The sequence below is a fragment of the Oryzias latipes genome, chromosome 18 (genome assembly GCF_002234675.1).
Source record: "Oryzias latipes chromosome 18, ASM223467v1".
In the NCBI taxonomy this organism is placed as follows: Eukaryota; Metazoa; Chordata; class Actinopteri; order Beloniformes; family Adrianichthyidae; genus Oryzias; species Oryzias latipes.
Window position 1 is genome coordinate 15,454,304 of NC_019876.2, and position 23,761 is coordinate 15,478,064.

General features: G+C 40.7%; 1 protein-coding gene across 1 annotated transcript in view; it reads left to right on the forward strand.

The window, feature by feature from the left end:
• The first annotated feature begins 1,186 nt into the window (after window positions 1-1,186).
• arap2 (ArfGAP with RhoGAP domain, ankyrin repeat and PH domain 2) overlaps window positions 1,187-23,761 on the forward strand; it is a 179,769-nt gene continuing 157,194 nt past the window's right edge. The window contains exons 1-7 of the mRNA XM_023966122.1: window positions 1,187-1,409; window positions 6,255-7,081; window positions 9,094-9,176; window positions 14,005-14,081; window positions 14,399-14,463; window positions 17,473-17,799; window positions 19,306-19,375. Coding sequence (XP_023821890.1) covers window positions 6,291-7,081; window positions 9,094-9,176; window positions 14,005-14,081; window positions 14,399-14,463; window positions 17,473-17,799; window positions 19,306-19,375 — 1,413 coding nt within the window. The 5' untranslated portion in view covers window positions 1,187-1,409; window positions 6,255-6,290. The remainder of the gene's footprint in view (window positions 1,410-6,254; window positions 7,082-9,093; window positions 9,177-14,004; window positions 14,082-14,398; window positions 14,464-17,472; window positions 17,800-19,305; window positions 19,376-23,761) is intronic.

Consider the following 23,761-nt stretch of genomic DNA (forward strand, 5'->3'; position numbering starts at 1 on the left):
TTACTAACATAAAAATGAAAATAAAAAATTTAAACATGCATAGTGGTGAATCTCTAATTTAGGATATTAAAATAGGATACTAAACCATGGTATTTAACAGCTTGTGTAATTGGAACTTTTGGCAAAAAATATTTACAAAATCTTTTTTGTGTGGCAGGGGTTGCTCTTTTTGGTTCAATATTAAAGACCAGAGCAAAGAGACAAAAGACAAATCCATTAAGATCTTTACTTTGACCAAGTTCATGAATAAGGACCCCACTCCAATGTGCTTTTGGTCTTTTGAACATGTTCTTGTGGCATTTGTCTGACGATAGAGGACACCTATAAAATAAAATTAAGCTCAAAATTGTATACCTGAGTATTTCTTTATTTCTAAACATAGGCATCTGAGGGAATTGCTCCATTTTTGCTAACAGCCTCCAGTGGCCTTTTAAAGAACTGCAATATTTGATTCTTGCACGTGTTAGTGGTGGTTTAATCCTTATCTTTTAACCCTCATTCTTTTAAACTCGTCCCTGGCTTTGAAAAACAAAAAAAAATTTTTTTGCATCTCCCCATATAGATGGAGTTTTGAAATGACACCGGCTTAGTGTCATTGTTAGACCTTTAAAGTCCCACTCCAAACATATTTAGCTTTATTGTCAAAGCTCTCAGTGATCTTTTAATTATGATTATGCCGATTGACAACAATGTGAATAAACAAATACAAAGAGATGCAATTTTCAGCTAAATTTTGTCTATAAATGACCATCTTTTGAAAAATGTCGCAAGGACATGTTAAAAACACAATTTTCTTTTAACCACATGCTTGGCCGGAAAATATAAAAGGAATTTGATTTAAAAAGATTGATTTAGTTTATTACTGCATAAGGCAATACGTTATTTTTATTGCCTTATTTACTAAAAAACAATATAGTTGGAAGGAGTTATATACATCATGTATTATATTTACAATTGTTTACTCATCACGTAAAAATGTTTTAATGTATATTAAAACTATAAATTATCAAAAGTCTTGATAATTTATAGTAATGCGTGAAAAGAGGCTTTCAAAGTAATAAAAGCCAGCGTGCGGGTAGTTTGCCCTTCCAGCAGCATTCCTGCTTGTGTTGATCACATTCACAGGCATCAAGCTGGGACTTGCTGCCGACTGAACACCGCGAATTCCAGCTGAGCGTGCCAGGCGCGCGCGGCGCTCTTTCCGCGGGGCTCGTGCCTGGAAGCCGCGTTTTCATATAGATAAGAGGAGGCGACCTGCCCGTTGAAACTGCAGCAGGACGCTAACGTCACAAGCGGAACTTTAACGCGGCGGCAGGTTCTGTGTCGGTGGGCGTGGAGTGAAGGGTTCTGGTGAGGTTTCTGGCACTCTAAGCGGAATTTGGACTCAAACGGATATTAAACCTTTCCAGGTAAGAGCGTTAGCGATGTTTTGTTTAGTTAAGGAGGGGGGCGTTAATTTGAGCACGTGCGTTTCCTAAAGTACTCGCTAATAAGTTCGCGTTTGTCAGACTGTCCCGCCTCTTGACGGGCAGTTTAAGGGGTATTTGGGCACTTTTACACCACACCAACAGACTTATACCGTCATTTTATTATTAATTTGTCTTAAGTTTTGTTTTAACATAGGGGCCTTAAAGCATATAATGGGAAAATCCATACAGTGATAAATCCACGTCCAGACCCAATGTCACGCCATAGTTGCGTGTAAATGGAAGTATTGTGTAATGTTAATAATAGTACGGTAGGTAAACATGTTCTGCATGAGTGCGCATACACGTTTCAAAAAGCCCCTGAACTTTGAGGGGTTTTGCTTCTTATGAGATTTCAAAATAAAAGCTGCAGGTTCTGAGTCCTCAAATCAGGAAGAAGAGGAGCACAGTCTGGACTTTGTTCAGGGAGATGCTCATAACTATGAGGGAGTGGTTTTTTATTTTTTATTACGTGCAGGCACAGGCGTGCATGCTGTGACTCACTGCTGCTGCTGTGCATCCTCACCTATGCAGATGGGGGACAGAAGCAGCTGTCATGCATGTGATAAAGCTGCAGCATCCTCCTCTTCCTCCCTATTGATCTGTGTGTCCTGGCCTGGCAGCAGCTGCAGCAGCAAATCAACACTCCCACCATCCTGTTTTCTTTTTTTCTTTATTTGTTGCTCAAAGGCAGAACTTTCTGTTTGCCTGCCTTGGCGTTGGTCCAGCACACGCCCCGGCCTGTTTGAAGCTGAAACCAGCTCTAATTACAATTTCAGGGATAAACTTTTTTTCTTTTCCTTTTTACACTTGCATGTGTTGCACATCTTCACTTGCATGGTGTGAAAAGTATTCGGTTCAAAAGAAAGATAAATCAATCATGCAATCATAAAAAAGAAAAGAGAAACAGATGCTAAATATATATAAAAAAAGTGTCAGTTTCTGCTTCTGTTGATGACCTCGTCTGTACTTCCTTGGCAGACAAGAAAATTGAGTGTACTCGAAAAGAGAAGTAACACTTCTGGCCCTCTCAGGGCAGTGAATTTGCAAACCTAAACGAGAAGTGGACATGTCACACCACCATAAAGGCGGTGTGAACGTTTAATCCTCTCAGGGTGTGTTGAGGCCAGAGATAAAAGCGTAAAGCATCCTCCGTTTTCAACTTTAGGTTCCAAAGATGCTTTGAAACGGAGGGAGAAGAGCAATCCTGAGACTCTTATATGCATTTTTTTTTACGGATGACATCACAAATGCACAGCTGTTGTTTCCTCATTGCTTCTGCTGTTTCCTTCGGCCTCATGCAAGAATGTTGCAAATGTGTTTCTTTTCTTCTTTTTTGCATTTTCGCAACACTTCTTGTCATTTTTTGTAAGGGACTATAAGTTTCTGTTTGTTGCTGCTTTAGCATAAGCAGGTTAGAGCGCCAAAAACCCTAAAATAGAAAGTTCAACTTTTAAGTAAAGACATCTATAAATATATTTGGTTCCACTCCATAAAGGTTTTGAAATGCCATGTTTTGTTCCTCTTTGATAGTTTCATTAAAACCTCTCACCCAGACAGGGTGAGTTATATTAAACCTGAAACAGGAAAGTGAGAGTTTAATAATATGTCCTAATTTTATGTAAACTTTTGAAACCATAAATGTTACAATACTTCAATAGATTTAAAAAAAAATCAGTTAGTTGAAATTGAAATGATCTCTGGTCCATTTACTTTTGGGTATTTCATGTTTCCTTTTAATAACAGAAACAAAACACAAGGGACTTTTAAAAAATGGTATTTAGCAATAATCAAGAATTTTTTTCATCCTGTGTTTTATCAGTCTATATACCATGGTCCAGGTGAATTCTCGATTCTGATTGGCTTCTGGGTGTGCATTAAAAGGTGATGATGCACAGTGATAATGAACAGCTAAAAAAAAAGGTCCGGTCACATAGCTGAAATGTTCTATATTGCCGCGCTGGGTTCTTTAAAACAAACTGTAAGAGGTGAACTTTCTCTCTGAACTGATCTTTATTCAACCCATCGGAAAGATCAGCATATATACACTCAGGCCATAAATATTTGGACAGAGACATTTCTAATTTCGTTTCTGAACATTACCACAGTGAATTTTAAATAAAACAACTCAGATGCCATTGAAGTGCAGACTTTCAGATTTTATTCCATGGGTTGAACAAAAAGATTGCATAAAAATGGGAAAAACTAAAGCGTTTTTAAAACACAATCCCTTCATTTAATGGGCTTGTGAGTAATTGGACAATTGACTTCCATGCTATTGCATGGGCAGGTCTGGGCAATTCCCTTGTTATGTCATTATGAGTGAAGCAGATAAAAGGCCTGGAGTTGATTAGAGGACTCATGCTTGCATTTTGAAGATTTTGCTGTGAACAGACAACATGCAGTCAAAGGAGCTCTCCATGCAGGTGAAAAGAGCCATCATTAAGCTGAGAAAATAGAAAAAAACCATGCCAGAAATTGCTACAGTATTTATGGTCCTGACTGCAGATGTCGCTTTCCTTTGCCGCTGCTGTCGAGATCAGAGGTCAGATAGGCGGGTTGTCAGGGTAACTTGACAACCCGCCACTCCACATAACAAATTGTCCCCTTTTTGTGAAAATAGCGATCTAAACCGAAAAAACCCCCAACAAAAACGAAGTACTAAAAACTGATTGAATGTGTATTTCTTTTGAAAGTGACCATGGTATAGGCGGGTAAATGGCCTTGGAAGTGTGCATTATCAGAATTAACGCACTTCGCGGAAGCAAAGGCTTCCATGGCGTGCGTTAATTTCTGATAATGCAGACTTCGTCGGCCATTAACCCTTACTTGTTTAACTCTTTAACACCTAGATGTTGCCGGTGACCTCAAAATAACACACGCTCTTTGATATGGGCGAAAGAATGTTCACTCTGGAGCTACAGCTCTGGTAAAATGGTTAAACGCAAAACTTGAGTTTTTGTTTTCCATCTTTCTTTGTGATATAAATAAAAAAACAAACAATAAAAATAAATAAATTAATGATTTGCCCTGTGACATAATTGCGTGAACTTGGAAGTACAATGTCCCCTTGTTTATTGTGGAGGTTACGGTCTAAAAATAACCCGCAAAGTAGGATTACAGTATTTTAAGGCTGTAAAAAACCGAATTGCGATTAAAGATTAAGTAGGTTTGGCAAACACATTCTGTAAAGGCACACAGTTAAACAGCCAATCGAGATGCAGTTAAAACAAAAAACAAAGCATGCAAAACTGCACAAAAATAAAATCAGCGAAACGGCGAGACCGTGAAAGGTAAACTGCAATGTAGCGAAGGACCACTGTATGGTGCGGTTGTGAGGTTCCTCACTCAGTTCCTGAATACGCCCGCTCAGTTGTCTTTATGCCCTTTCCCTTTATGGCAGCGATGAAACGCCATACGTCTGCTGTAGCTGGAATATATCTGCATTAGTTCATCAGTACGGTCGTTTCTTGCCGGAGTTACGTTGTATAACTAATGCGTGAAGAAGAAACCCGTGATCTCCATTACACACTTTTCTCAGACCAACATGAACATTTTCAGACTTTTCTGTCTTGATTAAACCCTCAAAGTTCAAACCTTCACAAAAAAATAATCCAGGAATGAAAACAAAGATCTGGTCACGACTTGAGCTACATGCATCTGTTCAGGTGACTCGGCACGGTGGAGATTGATCGACAAGGTCTTCAACCAGTTAGGACACAGAACAGAAAACAGCAGCAGCACAGTCGCACTAAAACAATTCGTGAGACTGAGAAAAATGAACAGCGATGTAGAAAGGGAACACTGTCTTCTGCTCCATCTGATGGAGATTTTTAGAAGGGTTCAGATGTACAGACTGCAGAAGGGTGCTATAAATGTCCCATTTGATGCGGCTCTCAATGACGTGACCAGATTGAAAGAAAAGAAAAAAAAATCACGCTTCTCTGATATTATTTAGGGCCGTGGTTTGCCCATCCGTGATCTAAAACCTCATTGTACACAAGTGATGTGAATTAAGCTTTTTGTTTTTTGGATTTGTTGTTATTTTTCCTAACAAATAAAATAAAACCGAGAAAATATATATATTTTTTTTAAAGTTTAGGTTAAAATGGCCTATCAAATAAATTGATGTTTGTTTTTTTTGCTCTATTTTGTCTTCAAAGGAAATGGAAATAGCCATAAATACACGCACAGAATTTATTTATTAATTAATTTGACAGGGACAGTGGACATTGAAAGCATGGCTGCAATGAGCCAGAATTAGCCCAAAGGCTATTTTTCCTCTGTCGTCAACCTAAAAACCTTAAAGCATCACTTGGAATACGCAATGTCTGCTTTTCAAATCTACGATTCGATTTTCTTTGGCTGCATTTTCTTTTTTTATTTTATTGCCTGTGTAAGTTTGGCTTTTGTTTCGCTTAAAGCACTGTTTATGTAAAAAATAAAATGTTATAAGTGATCAAAATTAGATTAAGAACAAACATGATACAAATGAATCTTTGTTTAATCAAATCCTGTTGTGAAAGTGTCAATTTAGATATTGACAGTGATACCCTGCTCTAACTCATCAGATTGATTTATCATTTTAGTATTTTCTAAGAAAAAAATGAATTTAATTGATCTTTTTTCCTATGTTATATAAACCAAGCTCTATTGGTCTCACATTGAGTCAGTTTAATATGATTAATCTACTGTCTTCTTTAATATACAGGATCATGCCTACATGCGTGGTAAGGGAGTTTTTAAATGTTACTGTGGCTTTAATTGGCTTTTTCTCTGTGCCAACAGAAGATCTTCCTAATCTGGATGTCAGATTAGATCACCATGTCGGATCCCCCCGACCCTGGGTGGGAGGTTGCAAAGTGGCTATCTGCCCTCCGCCTGTCTCAGTACACGTCCGAGTTACAACAGGCAGGCTACCGAGCCGTGGAGGACTGTAAGGAGCTCACAGACCAGCGGCTCTTTGAGCTGAACGTTTTCCCAACAGGCCACCGTAGACGCATCCTTCGCAGCTTGGAGGTTTTAGGCCTGAAACAGTTGAGCGGCGATGAAGAGGAACGGGGAGATCTGGAAACCGCGAGGAGCCAGAGGAAGCCAATGCCCTACCCGAGACGAGTCTTCCTGAAGGACAGAAAGAGGGGCATGTCATGCCAACAGCTTCAGGAGAAAAGGGAGCCCCAATCTGAAGGGAGTCAGACGTTGCCTGCAGGGGCAGGACTGGGAGAAACCTCTTTTTACCCTCCAGGCAGCCAGCATGCCCCGTTCCCTCAGCCGGCGCCACGGAACCCCCAGAACATCCAGACATCCCTGCCTGCCTCAATATCCTCAGTCAGCAGCGGGTCGTCGTCCACTTCTGAAATCTCCTTAGATGGGGAGGTGTCTTCCGAAGAGCTGTCCACTGCTGTGGACGCGGCGCCCCCTGCGGCTAACGCCCCTTTCCCTCTGCCGAGCAACGACGTCAGCAGGGACGACTTGAAAATGGTTGAAAACTCAATTTATGAGATGCAGCCTTCGCTGGAGCATCGCTCGGGTCCAAGGCCCACTTGGTCCTACAAGTTAAGACACCGACCTGTTCCTGAAATCCCCAGCCTAAACCCTCTAGTGCTTCAGGACAGGTACTGCACCACATCCTACTGTCTAGCCCAGGGCTGCTCATTTCTGGTCCTCGACATCTACCACCCTGACTGTTTTCCAGATCTCCAAGTCCTGCTAGCTGCTGATTAGCTCAATCTGATGTCTCCACATTCTGATTGAATGAACACGCCTGGTCCAGGTGATCAGCAGGAAGCAGTGCAGGGAGAGCTGGAAAACAGGCAGGGTGGTAGATCTCCAGCGCCAGGAATGAGCAGCCCGGATCTAGCTGATCAGATCTATTTATTATTCGTTTAAAGTCAAACTCCAACTATCATTTCATCTGTAAAAGCATTCCCAGTGGTCCTTTAACTATGATCATGCTGTTTTAAGCCAAACTAAAAAAAAAAACCTGTATTGATCTTTCAGGCCTAGTTTCTGCAGAGCGGCAGGAGTTCATCATAAATTCTCCTCCGAGTTGTGGGCTGGCCTGTTGGTGTGGAAGTAACCCTCCGCTGATATCACAGCATTCCTTTGTTTACCCCCCCCCCCCCCCCCCCACTGGATTACAGACGCTCACAACCCCAAGCTAACATTAGCTTTCCAGCAGAAATGATGAGCGAAAATGAAGCCATGCAGCCGTACAGTTTTCATCCAGATGGCAGCTCGGATGAGGAAAAAGAAGCAAATGAATGCATCAGAATAGAGTGGAGCTGGGAGACTTTGGCCTGCAAATTCTACCTGCTGCAGAAAAAAATAGAGCTTTTTTAATTGCTAGGCTTTTATCTGCTCCCGGTCCATCATATTTTGCATTAAAAAAAAACTCAGAAATGCAGTTTGAATCTGGAATTCTTTTAAATTAGTCCTCCGTCATGAGAAAAATGCAGATGCTTTGTTTTTTGCTCAGAACATTTTATACACTTAACACCTTATATGACTGTGTTGCTCATGATTAAGGGGCTTTCTAAATGTTGTAAGTTTATAGAATTTCAAAATTACCTTTCCTTTCTCACAGCTTGTGAAGTGTTGTCTTGAAGGCGTTTGTCTCCCTCTTGTGGCTGCAGTCAGCCATTACTTCAGGATGTCTTGTAAATCAAAACGGGAGAGGTAAAACTTGTTACTTTATCACATTATAATATAAAAAGTGACAGTTTTTGCCCCAAATGTGGCTATTTGATCAAGTTTCAGCCCTAAAAACTGCCTTTAACTCTGCGTAGACCAGGAACAATGATGAATGTTCTAACTATACATGTTAGTCCCCACAAGCACATAAACTCACTCATAGAACTGAAGAGAGGATGTTGTTTGAGAAGATTTATGACTTTAGGTATCAGAAATTGTGGTAAGTATTGGATCAGATGAGAATAGATCATTAAGGCAATTATAAGGAAGTTAATGTTTTTTGTTGATAAATTTAATATTCTTTTTTCTTTGCAATTTTGCTCTTTGGCCTCTAAAGTCACTTTCTTTTAAAGACCCACTTTGATGAAAATCTTGTTTTTATTGGTTTTAACATGTTCCTGCTGCTTTTTTATTTGACATTTTTACAGAAAATTACGCTCAAAATGCATTTTTGAGTATCTTTTTATTCAACTATTGTTAATTTAGAGGCAGATGAAAAAAATGCAGTTTGAAAATGAGCGTATTTGTTTTATAATAAATGCACGAGGTGGGCCACAAGCTCCCTGCTTCGCTCCCTTCTGACTCATCCGCTTGCAGACAAATACATCCACGTTCGTCTTTGTTTTCCTCATCCGAGCTGGCATCTGGCTCAAAACTGTACGGCTGGATAGCTCCAACATTGCTTGGAGTTGAATCTTTATCAATTGCTGCTGCTTTGCAGAAACTATGTCCTAACTTTATCTAAAAACTGCATTACCATAATTAAAAGACCACTGGGAAAATGGATGAAAAGATGAGTAGGACTTTAAAAAGCCTTTAAAACTGTGAATCTGTCACTTCAGATGCCTTCACTTCTTTTTTTTTTTTTTTCCCCGATGCTGCACGGCTGATTCTAATCCACCAACCCCCCCCCCCCCCCCCCCCCCTTGTGCAGAAGCGCTCCGCCTGCACAAACAACCAACAGCGAACAGCTAACCGGCTCCGATGGTCCCACCGGTGCGAACGGCACGCAGAAAGGTATACACAGCCTTTCAGCTGCATCCGCTTTATCTCGGCTATGAATATTTCATTGGGCGGTGTAAGTCAGCGGAGCTGCTGTGTGCCTGGATGAAAGCGAGGGGAGAGGATCAGGATGGCGCGTGGGTGCGATGGGGGGGCGTTGGGAGGATGTGTCGTGGGAGAAGCTGGCACCTCTTTTTAAACATTCTTTTTTTTAAATCATTCATCTCACAGGGAATATGTTCTTTCTATTTGTCCCTCTGTAAGACCCCACTATGTATTCCTGTTGCGGAGCCCGTCAAAAGTTTTTTCCCCAGCTTGTTTTAACTTTTCAAGTTTGTTTGGCAGCACGTGCAAACACTTTTGAATCCCATCTGTGCAAAAAAGGTTGAGCCTGTTCTTATTTAGGCTTTTTGGAACTTTTTTTTAAACAATTTTAGGGCTAATTTTTGATAATACTTATGAGATATCCCTCTAGTTTACCCCCTTTTCCTCCTCTCACTCCTGATAACAGAGGCTTTTACTATTAGAGTCCCCCGGAATGCTCTTCTTGACAGGAAACGGATAGTGTGAGTAAACAGAAAGGTGAAGTGCATTGTGGGGGAACAGAGAGGAAGCAAATTAGGCCAAAGGTAAACAGAAGAACCCTTCCACCCCTCTGAGAAGGGATGAGGGGAGCTCAGGATTTGTACTTGAGAATTTCTGAAGAGTTTTCTCTGTTACGAATCTCATCACAGAAGTGCAAAGTTGGGATTATTTTACTCGGCTAAAGCTCGCAGGCGGAGTTTCTATTCTTTCAAAAGAACAACCATGTCCGCAAATGTTTTTTTAACCTTGATAACAGTAGCACAAAAGCTTTTAATGGACACTTTTGGGTGGATTTATTGACTTGAATTTACTCCACCTGACCCCTCACCTGTCAATAAAGAAAACCTCAAATGCTTTTAAACACGGATACCATTGGAGTTGCTGGAGCCTATCTCCACTATTGTTTGGCAAAGGTGGAGGTCCATTCGGGACAACCACACATTTACACCTAATCTACACTTTAGAGTCGATAATTAACCTACTTTGTATGTTTTTAGAACTGTGGAAGGAAACTGGAGTCTCAAAAAACCCCACAGATATACAAGAAGAACACGCAAACTCCACACAGAAAGAACCCAGCCAGAGTTGGAACCAGCCAGAATTTTTATTGTGAGGCGAGAGTGCTAACCGCTACACCACCTATCAACCATACAGACAAGTTTCAACTAGTAAAACCAAGAGGTTGACTTAAATTACAAACAAACATCCAAACACTTCAATCAAAGTTCTCATTATTAGATGAAAAAGAAATATTCAAAAGGTTTTGTTTACTTTTTAACATTAGAGTTCATGAGAATCGCTCCTCTTTGAATCCTCAATTGAATTACCTTTTAGACTGAAGTATTCATTTTCCTGTATGTGGAACTTGTTTGACTCACAATTACAATCACAATTTTATATATACACACATACACACACACACACACACACACACACGCCCACACACACACACACACACACACCATCTTGAAGGGATTGTCAAATGCTGCATCAGAACTAAGTTTCTATTTCCCTCCACTACAACATTAATTGGTGACTTATGAGTTTCTTTTTGTCTGCTGGAGCTGACTGTTTTTCTGTGTTTTGAAAGCGAGCAGAGTTCAGATGACACCGCCTAAATTCTGGGTGATTCATCAGAAGGTTAAAAAAAAGAACAACCACCCGCTCGCAGCCATTGTTCACCTGGCAGCGCGTCAAGTCTCCAGTAGAACAATCCTTAATGAGCAGCACTTTGATGGGGAGAAATGTGGTATGAAGCAGACGTGTCAGAAGTCAAAAACTCCAAAGTAAAGAGGAGCTCTTTCTTTGTGCCAAATTCTGAGAGGTTTCTCTGGGGGGGGGGGGGGGGGGGGGGGGGGGGGGGGGGGAGAGAGTAGGCGCCTTTAAAACGTTTTGTAGAAAGGAAAAAAAAATCTATTTGCTGACAAATGCAGTAAAGGAAAACTTACATTGGAAGCAATTTTCTTTACGCAAAGTGAGTTTCCAAAGAACTGTAAGTGGTTTTATATACTACTGCCTGGTTCAATGTTTTCCCCCTTAACATATGTAACTTTTTCCATTCACATTCTTTAAATCCTCTTCAAATTTTTTCTACATGGACTCCTGCTTTTTCAACAAAACAATTATTAGTATTTTTGGAAACTACACTCCCTGGCCACATAAGAAAAAGACTGGAAACAAAAGCAGAAACTGGCCCCTTTTATTAGGCACACCTGTCCAACTGCTCACATTTCTGAGTAGCTAATCACATTGCTGCAACTTAATGCATTTAGGCATGTAGAGATGGTCTGCTGCCATTTAAACTTAGCATCAGAACGGGGAAGAAGGGTCATTGAAGGGACTTCGAACGTGGTATGTTTGTTGGTGCCAGATGGGCTGGTCTGAGTATTTCAGAAACTGCTGATCTTCTGGGATTTTCACCCACAACCACCTCTAGGATTTACAGAGGATGGTCTGAGAAAAGAGAAAATATCCAGTGAGCTGCAGTTCTGTGGACAAAAATGCCTCGTTGATACCAGAGTTCAGAGGAGAATGGCCAGACTGGTTCCAGCCAGTAACTCAAATAACCACTGGTTACAATCGATAAGAGCATCTCTGAACGCACAACACCTCCAAACTTTAGGCAGATGGTCCACAGCAGCAGAAGACCACACCAGGTGTCAATTATGTCAGCTAAGAACAGGTAACTGAGCCTACAATTCACACAGAATCACCAAAACTGGACGATAGAAGATTGGAAACTCGTTGTCTGGTCTGATGAGTCTCCATTTCTGCTACGACATTCAGATAGTAGGATTCGAATTTGGCGTCAAAAACATGAAAGCATGAATCATCCAGCCTTGTATCAATGGTTCAGGCTGGTGGTGGTGGTATTATGGTGTGGGGGATATTTTCTTAGCACACTTTGGGCCCCTTAGTAAGAATTGAGCATGGTGCCAACACCACAGCCTAGTTTCTTGACCATGACAATGAGTTCACTGGACTCAAATGGCCTCCACAGTCACCAGATCTCAACCCAATAGAGCACATTTGGGATGTGAAGTAACGGGAGATCAGCATCATGGATGTGCAGCTGACAAATCTGCAGCAACTGTGTGATGCTGTCATGTCAATATGGAACAAACTTTCTGACGAATGTTTCCAGTACCTCGTAGAATCAAGTTAACTCACATTGTCTGAACATTAATGGAGTAACTTCATTAAAACCATGGCTCCTTACATTTTTGGAAGGATAGAAAGGAGTTCTCACTTGAAAAAAAGAAAACCTTTAACTCTTTAACAGCAGAGCTTCAGCTCTAGTGAAAAGCCACTTTTTCCTGCGTCAGACTCAGCGGATTCACATTGGTCACGTCAACAGTCGAAGAATTATGGTATGTCAAAGAGCGTGGTGTTGAGGTGTCGCCAATGACGATGTGAAAATGTCACACCAACATGTTGAAAATTCCTGATTGAATTAAATGGGTCCCTAGACTGACAGTCTGTAGCCCCCAATTCACCCCACGGTAGCACGGATAGACTCCAGTAACCATGTAACCCCAAAGGGGACTAATTGGGTTTAGAAACAGGATGAATGAATGGACTTCATTGGTGAAAATGTGTAAACTCTGTTAAAACATGGGAATGTAAGAACTGAACTTGAATGGAAATTCTGTCTTTTCATCGAATTTTTCAAAAAAAAAGTTAAAAAACTTTTCAGTTTAGTACTTTCCACGCTCAACATTGAATTATAAAAGAAAAAGTTCCCCGACAGCTTTAACCCTAATGACTTTACACCGAGAACAGAGCTGCGTTGGGAGGGTCGCCGAGCGGGAGGTCTGGTCAAGAGCTGATAAAGAGCCATCTGAGAGGAAACAAAAGCAGGACGGCGAGATGCAGATGGGAGGGAAACGGCACAGCAGAGTCCAACGGGGCCTCGGGGAGATTCACTAGTGGCCTGAAGGTTGGCTGATAGAAGATGATTGATGGTTCCTATCTGCCCACCAAGCCCGTCCGCTGAGAGAAAAGACGGCGTGCGAGCGCATTCTATTATCAAGGTCACTGACCTTATCATAAAAAGTACCAATCCCAACACACGTCCTTGTTGCTCCTCTGTAACAGCCTGCACTTATTGGAAGGGTTCGTCCACGAACTTGGAGAAGTTGTCTTCAACAGATTGAAAACAGCTTCTATCTTTTCAGTGTGCATTGGTCCCTCTACCGGTGTCCTGACGTCGTCCTCACCCGGCAGCAGCATCTTCTGGTTCTGAAAATCCAGAGAGGGGAAAAAACAGCAGTGTCATTTTTCACAGTGACAGGCAGCAGCCCACGCAGGGTGGCCCCAGGTCTCAAGACTAATAGCGCACGGCTTCAGCCTCTCGTGTGTTCCTTCATCTTTTGCTTCCACCGTTCCTGCAGGAAGGAACAAAGAGAAGCAACCCTGGCACAGACTCCCGTCCGTTTGAGGCCTTCCGAGGATGATCACATCCCCATTAGTGCGTGGAAGAGGGCCGAGGCAGAAAGATAGGCGCGCTCAAGCAAAATTTAATTGGTTTCTGCTTGCATGGATCAAGAGCTGACACATTTATTAAGATCAATGAGTTGGTTTAATGAAAGAGCACTGTAACATCTAAGTGAATTAAATTTTAACTGGAACAATCCGGTTAAGCTGCTGACTTTCAAGCGGCATGTGTTTTATGCTTTCAGACGATGTTTTTTTGTTTTGTCTTCATGTTTCAACTCTGAAAAAACCACTATTGTGTCGTTTCTCTGTCTCTCTTTAGCTCCCGTTGAAAGAAAGTTGACTCCCATTGCTCCCTACAGCGAGACATTCCTGTACAACAACCCTGAAACGGCCCCGGTAAGACGGCGCACACTCCTACTCCGGCTGTGATAAGCAGCTTACCAAAGAGGAAACGACACTTCTCAAATCTTCATTGCCATCTTTGCTGTTTCAGCCACAGCTGCTCTGAACTTCTCTCTCGGTGTTAATGATGTCACAGTGGACACAGAGCAGAGTGGAAAATCCGCATGTTTCACTTTGCCCTCTGAGGTTAATAGAAATGTCAGCTCCCGCGCTCGAGTTAACACGGTTTTGTGCAGCAGTGCAATAACAGAGCCCGACTGAAAGATGGACACTTCTCTTTTATCTGATGCTAATCTCCTTTGCATCTGCAGGTCCAAAGTGCTAAAGAAGGGCTGCAGAAAGGCTTGAAGGTCAACCTAAAGCAGAAAAAACACAGGTATGGTTTACTAACATTGGTATCATCTCTTCTAATTCAATATTTTTTGACCCAATTCAATTATATTCTGGTTTTTGGTGTTTATAACATTAATTGCGGCATTTTTCTGACATCTGTAAAGAGAGAGAGAGGAGTTAGGCTTAAAATTGCATTTTTAAAATTGCATTTTTAAAATTGCATTTTTGAATATTTCTTTATTCCAATTGTTGCAAATCAGGAGCAAAAAAAATGCCATTTAAAAGAGAGCTTATGTTTCACATAAAAATATGCCAGGCTGGCCCCAAGCTCCTCGCTCTGAGCTCCTAGCAATGGGGAGGGAGGCTCCCGCCAACAGTTTGGCCCACAACTCCGAGGCGAATTTTTAATGAACTACTGTCGCTCTGCGGAAAGTATGTCCCAGTGAACAACACAGGTTTTACATTTTTGCTTAAAAGCAGCATAATGATAATTAAAAGACCACTAGGAATGCTTTTACAATAGATTTAAAGGTGATCGGCGTGGACTTTAAAGTTTGCAGTTGGTGGACGTTAGTAAAAAAATGAAAATAAATGGAGTAGGATTTTGACCACAAATGCCCCCAAATACCTTCAACTTGATTCCAAATTCCACTCAAAAGCGGAACAGTCGGGGTTAAATGGGTCCAATTATTTGTTCAATCTCCTTGTGATGGGAGTTTTTGTTACACTAGAGCAGTTTGACATTTGTGGAGGCACGGATATCGGCCTTGCTGAGATTTAAATGTGAAGATCAATGCCACACTCGTGGTCTCTGTTTGGTAATTATACTGCAGCAGCTCAAAGGTTATTGGCTTAGGTTTCTGAGAAAAACGCAGACTTTCCAAAGTTTGAATTGAATTTCTGGAGAAATAAGTCCAAGTCCCACTGGACATACGAATGCTCTGACTGCAGCTCTCAGTAGTGGTATCATCACTGTTTTTCTTTTTTAAGCTAATCTGCACCATTATTTTATATATTTACATCCAACTGATCCTGTGTGAAGACGCTACACGCTTGAGCTGTTGACAAACAGAGTTGGTTTTTGAAAGTCCTGAAGTTCTTTCAGGTGGGACACTTCTGATCAAAAACTTTATGCATTTTTATCAGAAAGATATAAATATTTTTAAACTTTTCTCTCTTGATTAAACTCATAAAGTTCAAACCTTCACGGGAAAAAAAGTTCAATACTGTAGAATGAAAAAATAGATCCGCTTCCGATCGAAGATTTATGTAAATGTGACAAACTGAACGCACTCTTTACAGCAGGGGTGTCAAACTCATTTTCACTGAGGGCCACATCAGCATAGTAGCTGTCTTCAAAGGGCCAGATAGAACTTATACATAAAACTAAATGTAATGACAAATAAATGTAACTACAGTGATCCCTCGCTATATCACGATTCATCTTTCACGGCTTCACTGCTTCACGGTTGTTTTACAGTACAGATATATTTACAGTGCATTGCACTTCAGCGCACGGCACAAGCATAGGACCCTTTGATGAGTCGTTCATTGCAGTTCTCAAATATAATCGAAGGTGGCATATCCGTTTATAAAAATCTTCTTGCTCAGGAAAAGAAAAGGCGCCAACAACTACCCATAACAATGTTCTGCTCTCTGAGAAAGACTCCAGCGCCTTCAGTAGAAACAGACTCTACAGCGGAGCGGAGTCAGGACGAAGAGGCACAGCTGGGACTGTGAAGATACGCGAATGTTTCCAACCTTGTATTACTAAATTAAAATTATTGTTTTAAACAAATTTTTGGCTTTAAAACAGGTTTTGATTTTTGGTTTCATTTTATAGTTCGGTATTGCATTGTAAAATAATAAAAAAAATAACGCTGACTACTTCACGTATTTCACTTTTTGCGTGTTATTTTTGGAACGCAACTCCCGCGATAAACGAGGGATCACTGTACTCCTTACTGTTAAATAACTCATTATCATCACAATCATTTATTCACCATAACTTTTTAAAGTGATAATTAGAGTTGCATAGAAAACACATGTTTTGCTTGTTACTCTAGCAAAAATCCTTTTAAATTTGATTCTGTCAGGTTAGGTTATATGGACAGTGTCAATCTGATATTTAAGTCTGATTCCCCCTAGATATGAATAAAAAAAAACACCAATATTTATTTTAAGAAATTAAAAACTTTAATGCTCTCGCGGGCAACATAAAGTTACATGGAGGTTCACATTTGGCCCGCAGGCCTTGACTTTGACACATGTGATTTAAAGGAACACAGCATGGAGGACATTGACAGACAAGATCTACAACCAATCAGGAAGCAAAACACGATGCGCTGCAAAAAAAAAAAGTAAAGTTGGACTGAAAAAATTAGCAAAAACAGTGACACAGCAGAAAGTGAACGGCAAACTGTAAGGGATGGCAACAGTCCTCTGTTTTGCATTTTATATCGTTTATGCCTCTTTGTCTTTCGCAAATTTCTGATAATGGACACCTTGAAGGACATTATCCCGCGAATACCATTGTCCCTTATGACAAAAACAAATGTTAGATCAATTATTAGTACTTTCATCTTGTTACTTGTAACGTTTAAATCGGTTTTCACAAGAAGCGGACTCTTTGACACGCAGTGTGACACGTCATGGTAACGACTACTGAACCTGTGCTGACTTACTGTATGATGACTAACCAGCAGAAGAAAGTGGTACATAAACGTCAAAAGTGATACAAAGCATCATTTCAGAGCAAAGGTTCACCTCTTACTGCTTGTTTTTGTCCAGATTAAGAAGCAAAAGCAAAGAAACAAAGTCTGCAAGTAGTTTCCTGGATCGCTTTTATTGCAAGAGATTCTTTTTTCTATGTTATCAATGTCCATTATCACTTTTTCACGAACACCCTGCTCCCAAAAAGAATTGAGTATTCACTTGGACCATGGTATGACACATTAACATTGAATTTAAATCATGGTTTGGTTTTCATACATTTGTGATCCCACAGTATAAATGACAGACATGATGGTAACAAACATCTTTAATCTTGCAGAAAAAAATCCAAGGACAAAGTTTGTGAACCTCCTGCACCCGTCCCACCATCCCCCTGTGAGGACGAGTACTCGACTGTTGAGGAGGGCGCTGGCATGTTGCCGGTGGCTTGTTCAGAACAAAGCTTAGCCTCATCCGTGGAAGCTAAGGCAGCCGCTGCTGAATCCAGGGTCATGGTGAACTGCGACCTCTACTCTGCGTCTACAGATGCTCCAGCGACTGCAACCAAAAATGAAAACCCTGACATTTCTCCATACGCATGCTTCTATAGAGGCCCCAAACAAGCAGGGCTCAGAGTGGGCTGGCTTGACAAGCTGTCACCTCAAGGGTAAGACTGACTTCTGTCTCTGTTAGTTACTCTCCATCTTCTTTCTCAGTCCTTTTTTCCTAATCTTTATTACTAAGGTGTTACACCTACGTAATGAACGTGTCACCATGTCTGACCCCCACCCCCAAGAAAAAAGCCAAAAACAAAGAATTAACAGTCAATGCTTCAATTAGAAAGCAATATTTTTTAAGCATAGCGGTCTTTTTCTAAACCTCACCCCCAATCTTTATATTTTTTCAAAATGATTTCAGGAAAATAGGACAACATTGAATTTGTTATTTTAAAATCCTTTTTGGAGCAATTGTCAAAAGAAAATGTGTAAAAAACTAAACTGCAAACATGGCTTAAATTCTATCAGAGCATCATTTTGGGATTCATAGGCTGTAAAGTTATGTCATAGATTAAAATTTTGAATATTATATCTTTTCTTAACTTTTTTTTAAAAGTTCTAGTGAAAGCAATTCCATGAAGCTCCATGTTCTGCTGTGACCACTAAAGACCATTCTGATTCAGCTGTGTGTGTTCCTCCTTTTTTAATATACCCTAAAAAAATAATTAAGGTGCAGAAGGAGAATGATCAGATTCTCCATGTTGGTTTTGGACTCAACCCGCTCATTACATCAACGGGCCACATTTGAGTTCCTGATTGATTGACGTGATGTCAGTTCTTTACCAAAGTTCAGATATATAAACTCTGGTAACAACACAATGCACATTCACATTGTTTTTTTAAATACGCTTTGCAGCCTCTTTACTTTTTGGTTTCTCCCTTTAGGGGTTGCTATGATAAATCATCCGTCTCCGTAGAAACAATCCCTTCAGTTTATGGTGCAGCAGCGCAAAACTTTATAGACAGAGACATGAAGAAACACACAAAGGATTCTTATACAATTGTCATGTGCAACAAATTTTAATTTTCCCCCTCCCTGCTTCCGTATTGAATCCTGTATAAAAAATAAAAATAACGTAGGTCAGGTTATCATGTCAGCCCCAAGTTAAAAATACTTTTTGTTTCCTTACGAACATCTCTCGGGCAGAGCTGGCCCACCGATTTTAAAAAAGAAAAAATTGGCACCAGTGAGGTTATATTTGGCCAAGATGACAGCAGCCAGTTGGCTCCATACAAACTTAATGAGCCACGTGACCTCCTATCTTTTTTAGAGTAATTAGTTCACGTATTCCCATCACTGCAAACCAGAAATATCAATCATTTAGTTCCTTTTCGCAGCCTCCTTCATTTGTATGGGTTTGGCCAACTGCCAGTGGGCTGTTGAATATTCAAACAGGACGTGTCACAATGTGTGTTATTTGGATGATGATAACTGACAGCTATTGCTACGATTCCTGACATTAATAAGCCGGTGGCTGTGGTGATGAAATATGAGTACCTGTGCAGGACAGATTACCAACCTGTTGGAGTTTGCTTCTACTTTTAGGGAAGGTATTGCTTTCAAAACGAAAATCTTTGGCTTTCTTAAGTATGTTTTCCCTTCTTTTTTTTTGCAGAAATTGTGTATTTCAAAGGCGGTGGGTGAGGTTTGATGGTGAGAGTCTGGCCTACTACAACAACGAGAAGGTAACTCCTCCTCTGTCTCCGAACTCTGTCTGCAGCAGTTTGTTTCTTTTGCTCGTTCTCACTGTCATCAGTACAGCATCATGACAGGAAAAGGCGGGGTGGAGGTGGGGGGATGGACAAGGACATTGCATCATGGTCAGTGGGTCAACACTCCCCACCTACATTAAAGTACATTGATGTTGGCAGCAGGCCAGAGCTCGAGGAAAGAGAAACAGAGGGAAAATGAGTCGGAGAAAAGGCTCGCCTCTAAATGCTTTCGTCAGCACTTCTCCCTCTCCACACCTCCGATCTGTTCTCCCCTCTGTGACAGTACAGTTTGAAAGTTGGCTTAGCAGCTGCTGTGTCATCATGAGAGGAGGAGATCAATGAGTTGGTTTGGTGTGGGAGCTGTATCAGAGGATGATGCAGACGCAAATGCAGGCGAGGTGATGGAGTTTAACACACACACTTTGACTTATAGCAACACTGTGAACCAGCTGATTTATGTTGATTGCAGACACACCTCTCTTTGCTTCAAAATTTGCTAGAATTACATTATTGAAGAGTTACAGTAGTCAAAAGAATGTCAATACCGGATCTAAATCTCCAATGTCAATGCCTTAATTCCATGCACCCGTACTAAGGGGTTTACCTGTACGGGTGCATGGGATGTTTTTTATTTTTTTAAGTTGTTTGGGCTGGTGAAGGGTCACCTTTGTCTTTGTGGCCAACCTAAGGGACATCATGTATATGGAGCATACGATCACCATGCATGTGATAAATATGTTGTAGTGTTTTTTAGGATAATATAAGTTACACAGACTTATGATGTACGGGTGATGCCGTCGTATGGTACCTTTACGCCACACCCTAGTTAGTGAAGTGCGCGCACCGGCTCCTTAGTGGACGCGCGCAAATTCGCTCAAGACGGGTTGTACAGGTGAAACATTAATCCCTAGGGATACCCATACAAACTGCCAATAATGATCATATCAATAGATTAGATCTATCCAAGCTTTTCCGGATGATCAAAGCACTAATAATGTATATCCATCATTCATTCACTCCTCATTCATACTTGGTGATGGTAACTACTGATGTAGCCTCAGCTGCCCTGGGGCAGACGGACAGAGACGTGGCTGCCAGTACGCACTTACTGCTCTTCTGACCATCCCGGGACATTCATATGCATTCACACACCAGTGGAGCCACAATGGAGGGAGGGTGAAGGACACAACAACGGTTGGCTGGGGGAGCGGGGATCGACCCGCCGATCCTCTGGTCATTGGCCGACCTGCTCAGCCACCTGAGCCACTGCCACAAACTACACTCTGTTTGTATATTATCCCCATTTGTAATGGGGAAAAGATGTTTGCACTCATTACTTGAACAGCACTAGCAGTACGGAGGTTTTGTGGGGTTGAAAAATGGAAATATTCATATGATTTACCCGCAGCTCGCCCGCCTCCCTTAGCTCTGTGTTCTTTTTATTTATTCGTTTATTTAACAGGGACAGTGCACATTAAAAGCATCACTGCAATGCACCAGAATTAGCCCAAAGGCTATTTTTCATCCGTAGTCCCCGGACAGGTGTTAAAAATTGTCAACCTAAAAACCTAAAAACATCAATTAAGTGCATCAATTAAAAATATACATTTACAATTAAATTATCATCTAAAATACATATACTAATAAAAACATGCACATAGTGAAAACATAAAAAACAAGTATAAAAGACACAAAGGTGATAGAGGGGAGGAGGAAGCTTAAGTGTTAGCTTTACGACCTGTCACCCACAGTAAGGTAACCATCGGCCATACTGTGGGTGTCTTCTTTTGGTATTTTTGTCTCCAAGTTTTCAAACTGTTTCATTACAAATACAAAAAAACGTTGATTCTCTGTGTAACCTTTGAAAATAGACAAAAATGAAAATCCCGTGATCATTTGTGCATTTGTATAAGTCCTGGATTCTTGAGTTGTTGTGATGCACCTCCTTCCTAATGACTGTTTGATCGGCTACTGTGCCTGTCTGTGTGTGTGTGCGCCTGTCTCTGTGTGTGTGTCTCTGTGTGTGTGTAGTGACCTCAAAGCCTCCCTACTAAGGCCAGCTTGTTTTCACCGCAGCAGCAATGCACAACATCACAATCAATGATGTGGGACCTGTCTGACGTCTGCTCATTAATCACACACTAATTATAGCCCTCTATGCTCTGGCTGCCTCTGGGTCTCCGTCTCATTTTCTCTTTCCATCACATTTGCTGCTTTATTTATCAGGACACGCTCCGTCAACAGCGGGGTGGCATCAGCAGGGAGGCCAGCTTAGTCCACCCTTTGACTCTATCAGCGGTGGGAGTACAGTGTTTTGAAGATGAAAGTTGGCTTTTATTGACTCTTGCATGTGTCAACAGGCAGGGATTGTTGTTGGGGGGCTTTTTTTTTTTTTTTTTTTTAAAGGCTTCTGAAGTTCTGCCAGGGAGACCCTGTGCCCTTTGAGACGGAGGAACGCTCCGTAGTGTTTTGGTTGAATGGGAAGGCTGAGCTGCCGCCTCTCAGTAACTCTTCCTTCGGTGCAGCCAGTTGAGACTCTGCTCCTCCCGTGCCACTTTCACAGGGTTAGCAACGAGGTACAAAAAGATTACAAGAATGTCTCCCAGCAGTGTTCAGCAGCATGTCAGAAAAAGAAGTAGTTGCTGCAGAGATCTTGTACTTTTCATGGTACATAAGATTGCTTTGCATCTCGTTGGCAAATTCTCACAGAGCTTCAGCGTTAGAGCCATAAATGTGCAACACTCGACATTAAATGGGAGTAATTACAAAGAAAACAGGGCTCCTCTTTCCTTCTTTATTGTGTGTTTCTTTTTTGTCCTTCTATTTACACAAAACAAACTAGTGCGACTTAGAAATGTTTTTCCCAGTTACATAGTTATTTTAATTTTACACAAATATATATACAAAATCATCAACCCTTGTATTTAACCACCACCCAAATACACCCATTTCTTTATATAGTTTGTATTCAGTGCTTTTGCGTTTTTTTTGCGTCTTTCGTCTCCTCGGATGAAGCAGTCTCAAAAAGATCGTGGACCTGTAACGCTCTGTCCACATTCAGAAGAATTCAACTGAACCAGTTCAGTTGAATCAGTTACCTTAGTATATTTGGAATAAAGGGAAGACCATCCATCCGATGGGTAGTGGAAAGGGAGCCAGGATACTCCCCAACGATATATCCATGCAAATATCCGTTGTTTTCTTAATCCATTAAGGCGGTGATGTATTCCAAGAAGTGGCAGTAAAGGGTAGTTTGAAAACTTTTTTTCGCAGCTTGGACCAAGTCTCTCGTCCTCAGCCGTAATGAATCACACACTTAAGAGACCGGAGGTCACCCGATCGCCATAGCTGTGGTCCTTGTTTCTTATTATATCTGCACATTTTTAACAACTTAGACATAATTGGCCTGCACACATATAAATGTTAATAAAAATATTATAAGGTGCTTGCATGTTGACAAAAATGAAATACTAGACCAATAATAATAATATAAGGCTAATTTAGAAAGCAATTACTTTGTATTTTCCCCACAGATAAACAAAAATCCTATTTATATTATGTGGCACTGCTATAAATGTGTCTATGATTGTCATCATGATGCCATCTAGCAGCTAGAGCTGAGTATCACAGCTAAACTACTGAACCCATTTCAATTTGGATTCACAATTCATTTCAGATTCAAAAGGGTTTGATAACAAATTAATTTATTTGTCACATTTTAATTCTCCTTATTCTTTTTAAATCTAACGCTTTTACATATTTAGTAACCTAAAAGAAAAAAAGGGGAATCTTTCTGGTCCAAAAAATCTTTTTGCCTAGAATAGTTTTCAGGAAATTGCTTAAGTGTTTAACAGCGGAGATGTCGCTGGCGACACCTAAATAACACCCGCTCTTTGACATACCGTAACTCTTTGACCTCTTACTCGAGCAACGCTAATCTGCTGATTTGGTCATATTGGCTTTACTAATGTAAAGTTTTGCTTGACAGAACAAAATAGTCATGACTTTATAGATCATTTAGAAGTGTTTACGAAATGAGGCGTTGCATAGTTGTTGTTCAGCCACAAAACTACATGAACTAAATTTAAAAATGTCTTTTTCAAGTAATCAATGGAAGGGGAGTAAAATGGGGGGAGGTAACTTGCCAATTTTTCTTAATTAAATATTAACAATACAACAATGTTAAGAGACAGGAAATCAGTGTATGTCATTTAAAAAGTTATTAAATGTAATAGTTTTTTTCTCCTTAGGACTAATGCTAGCTGACTTTGTTAGCAAAGAGATACCTTAGAGTTTCAGAGAAGTTCTCCACACATTTTAGTGTCAAGAACTTCTCATTACAATTTTTGGTAATGAAAT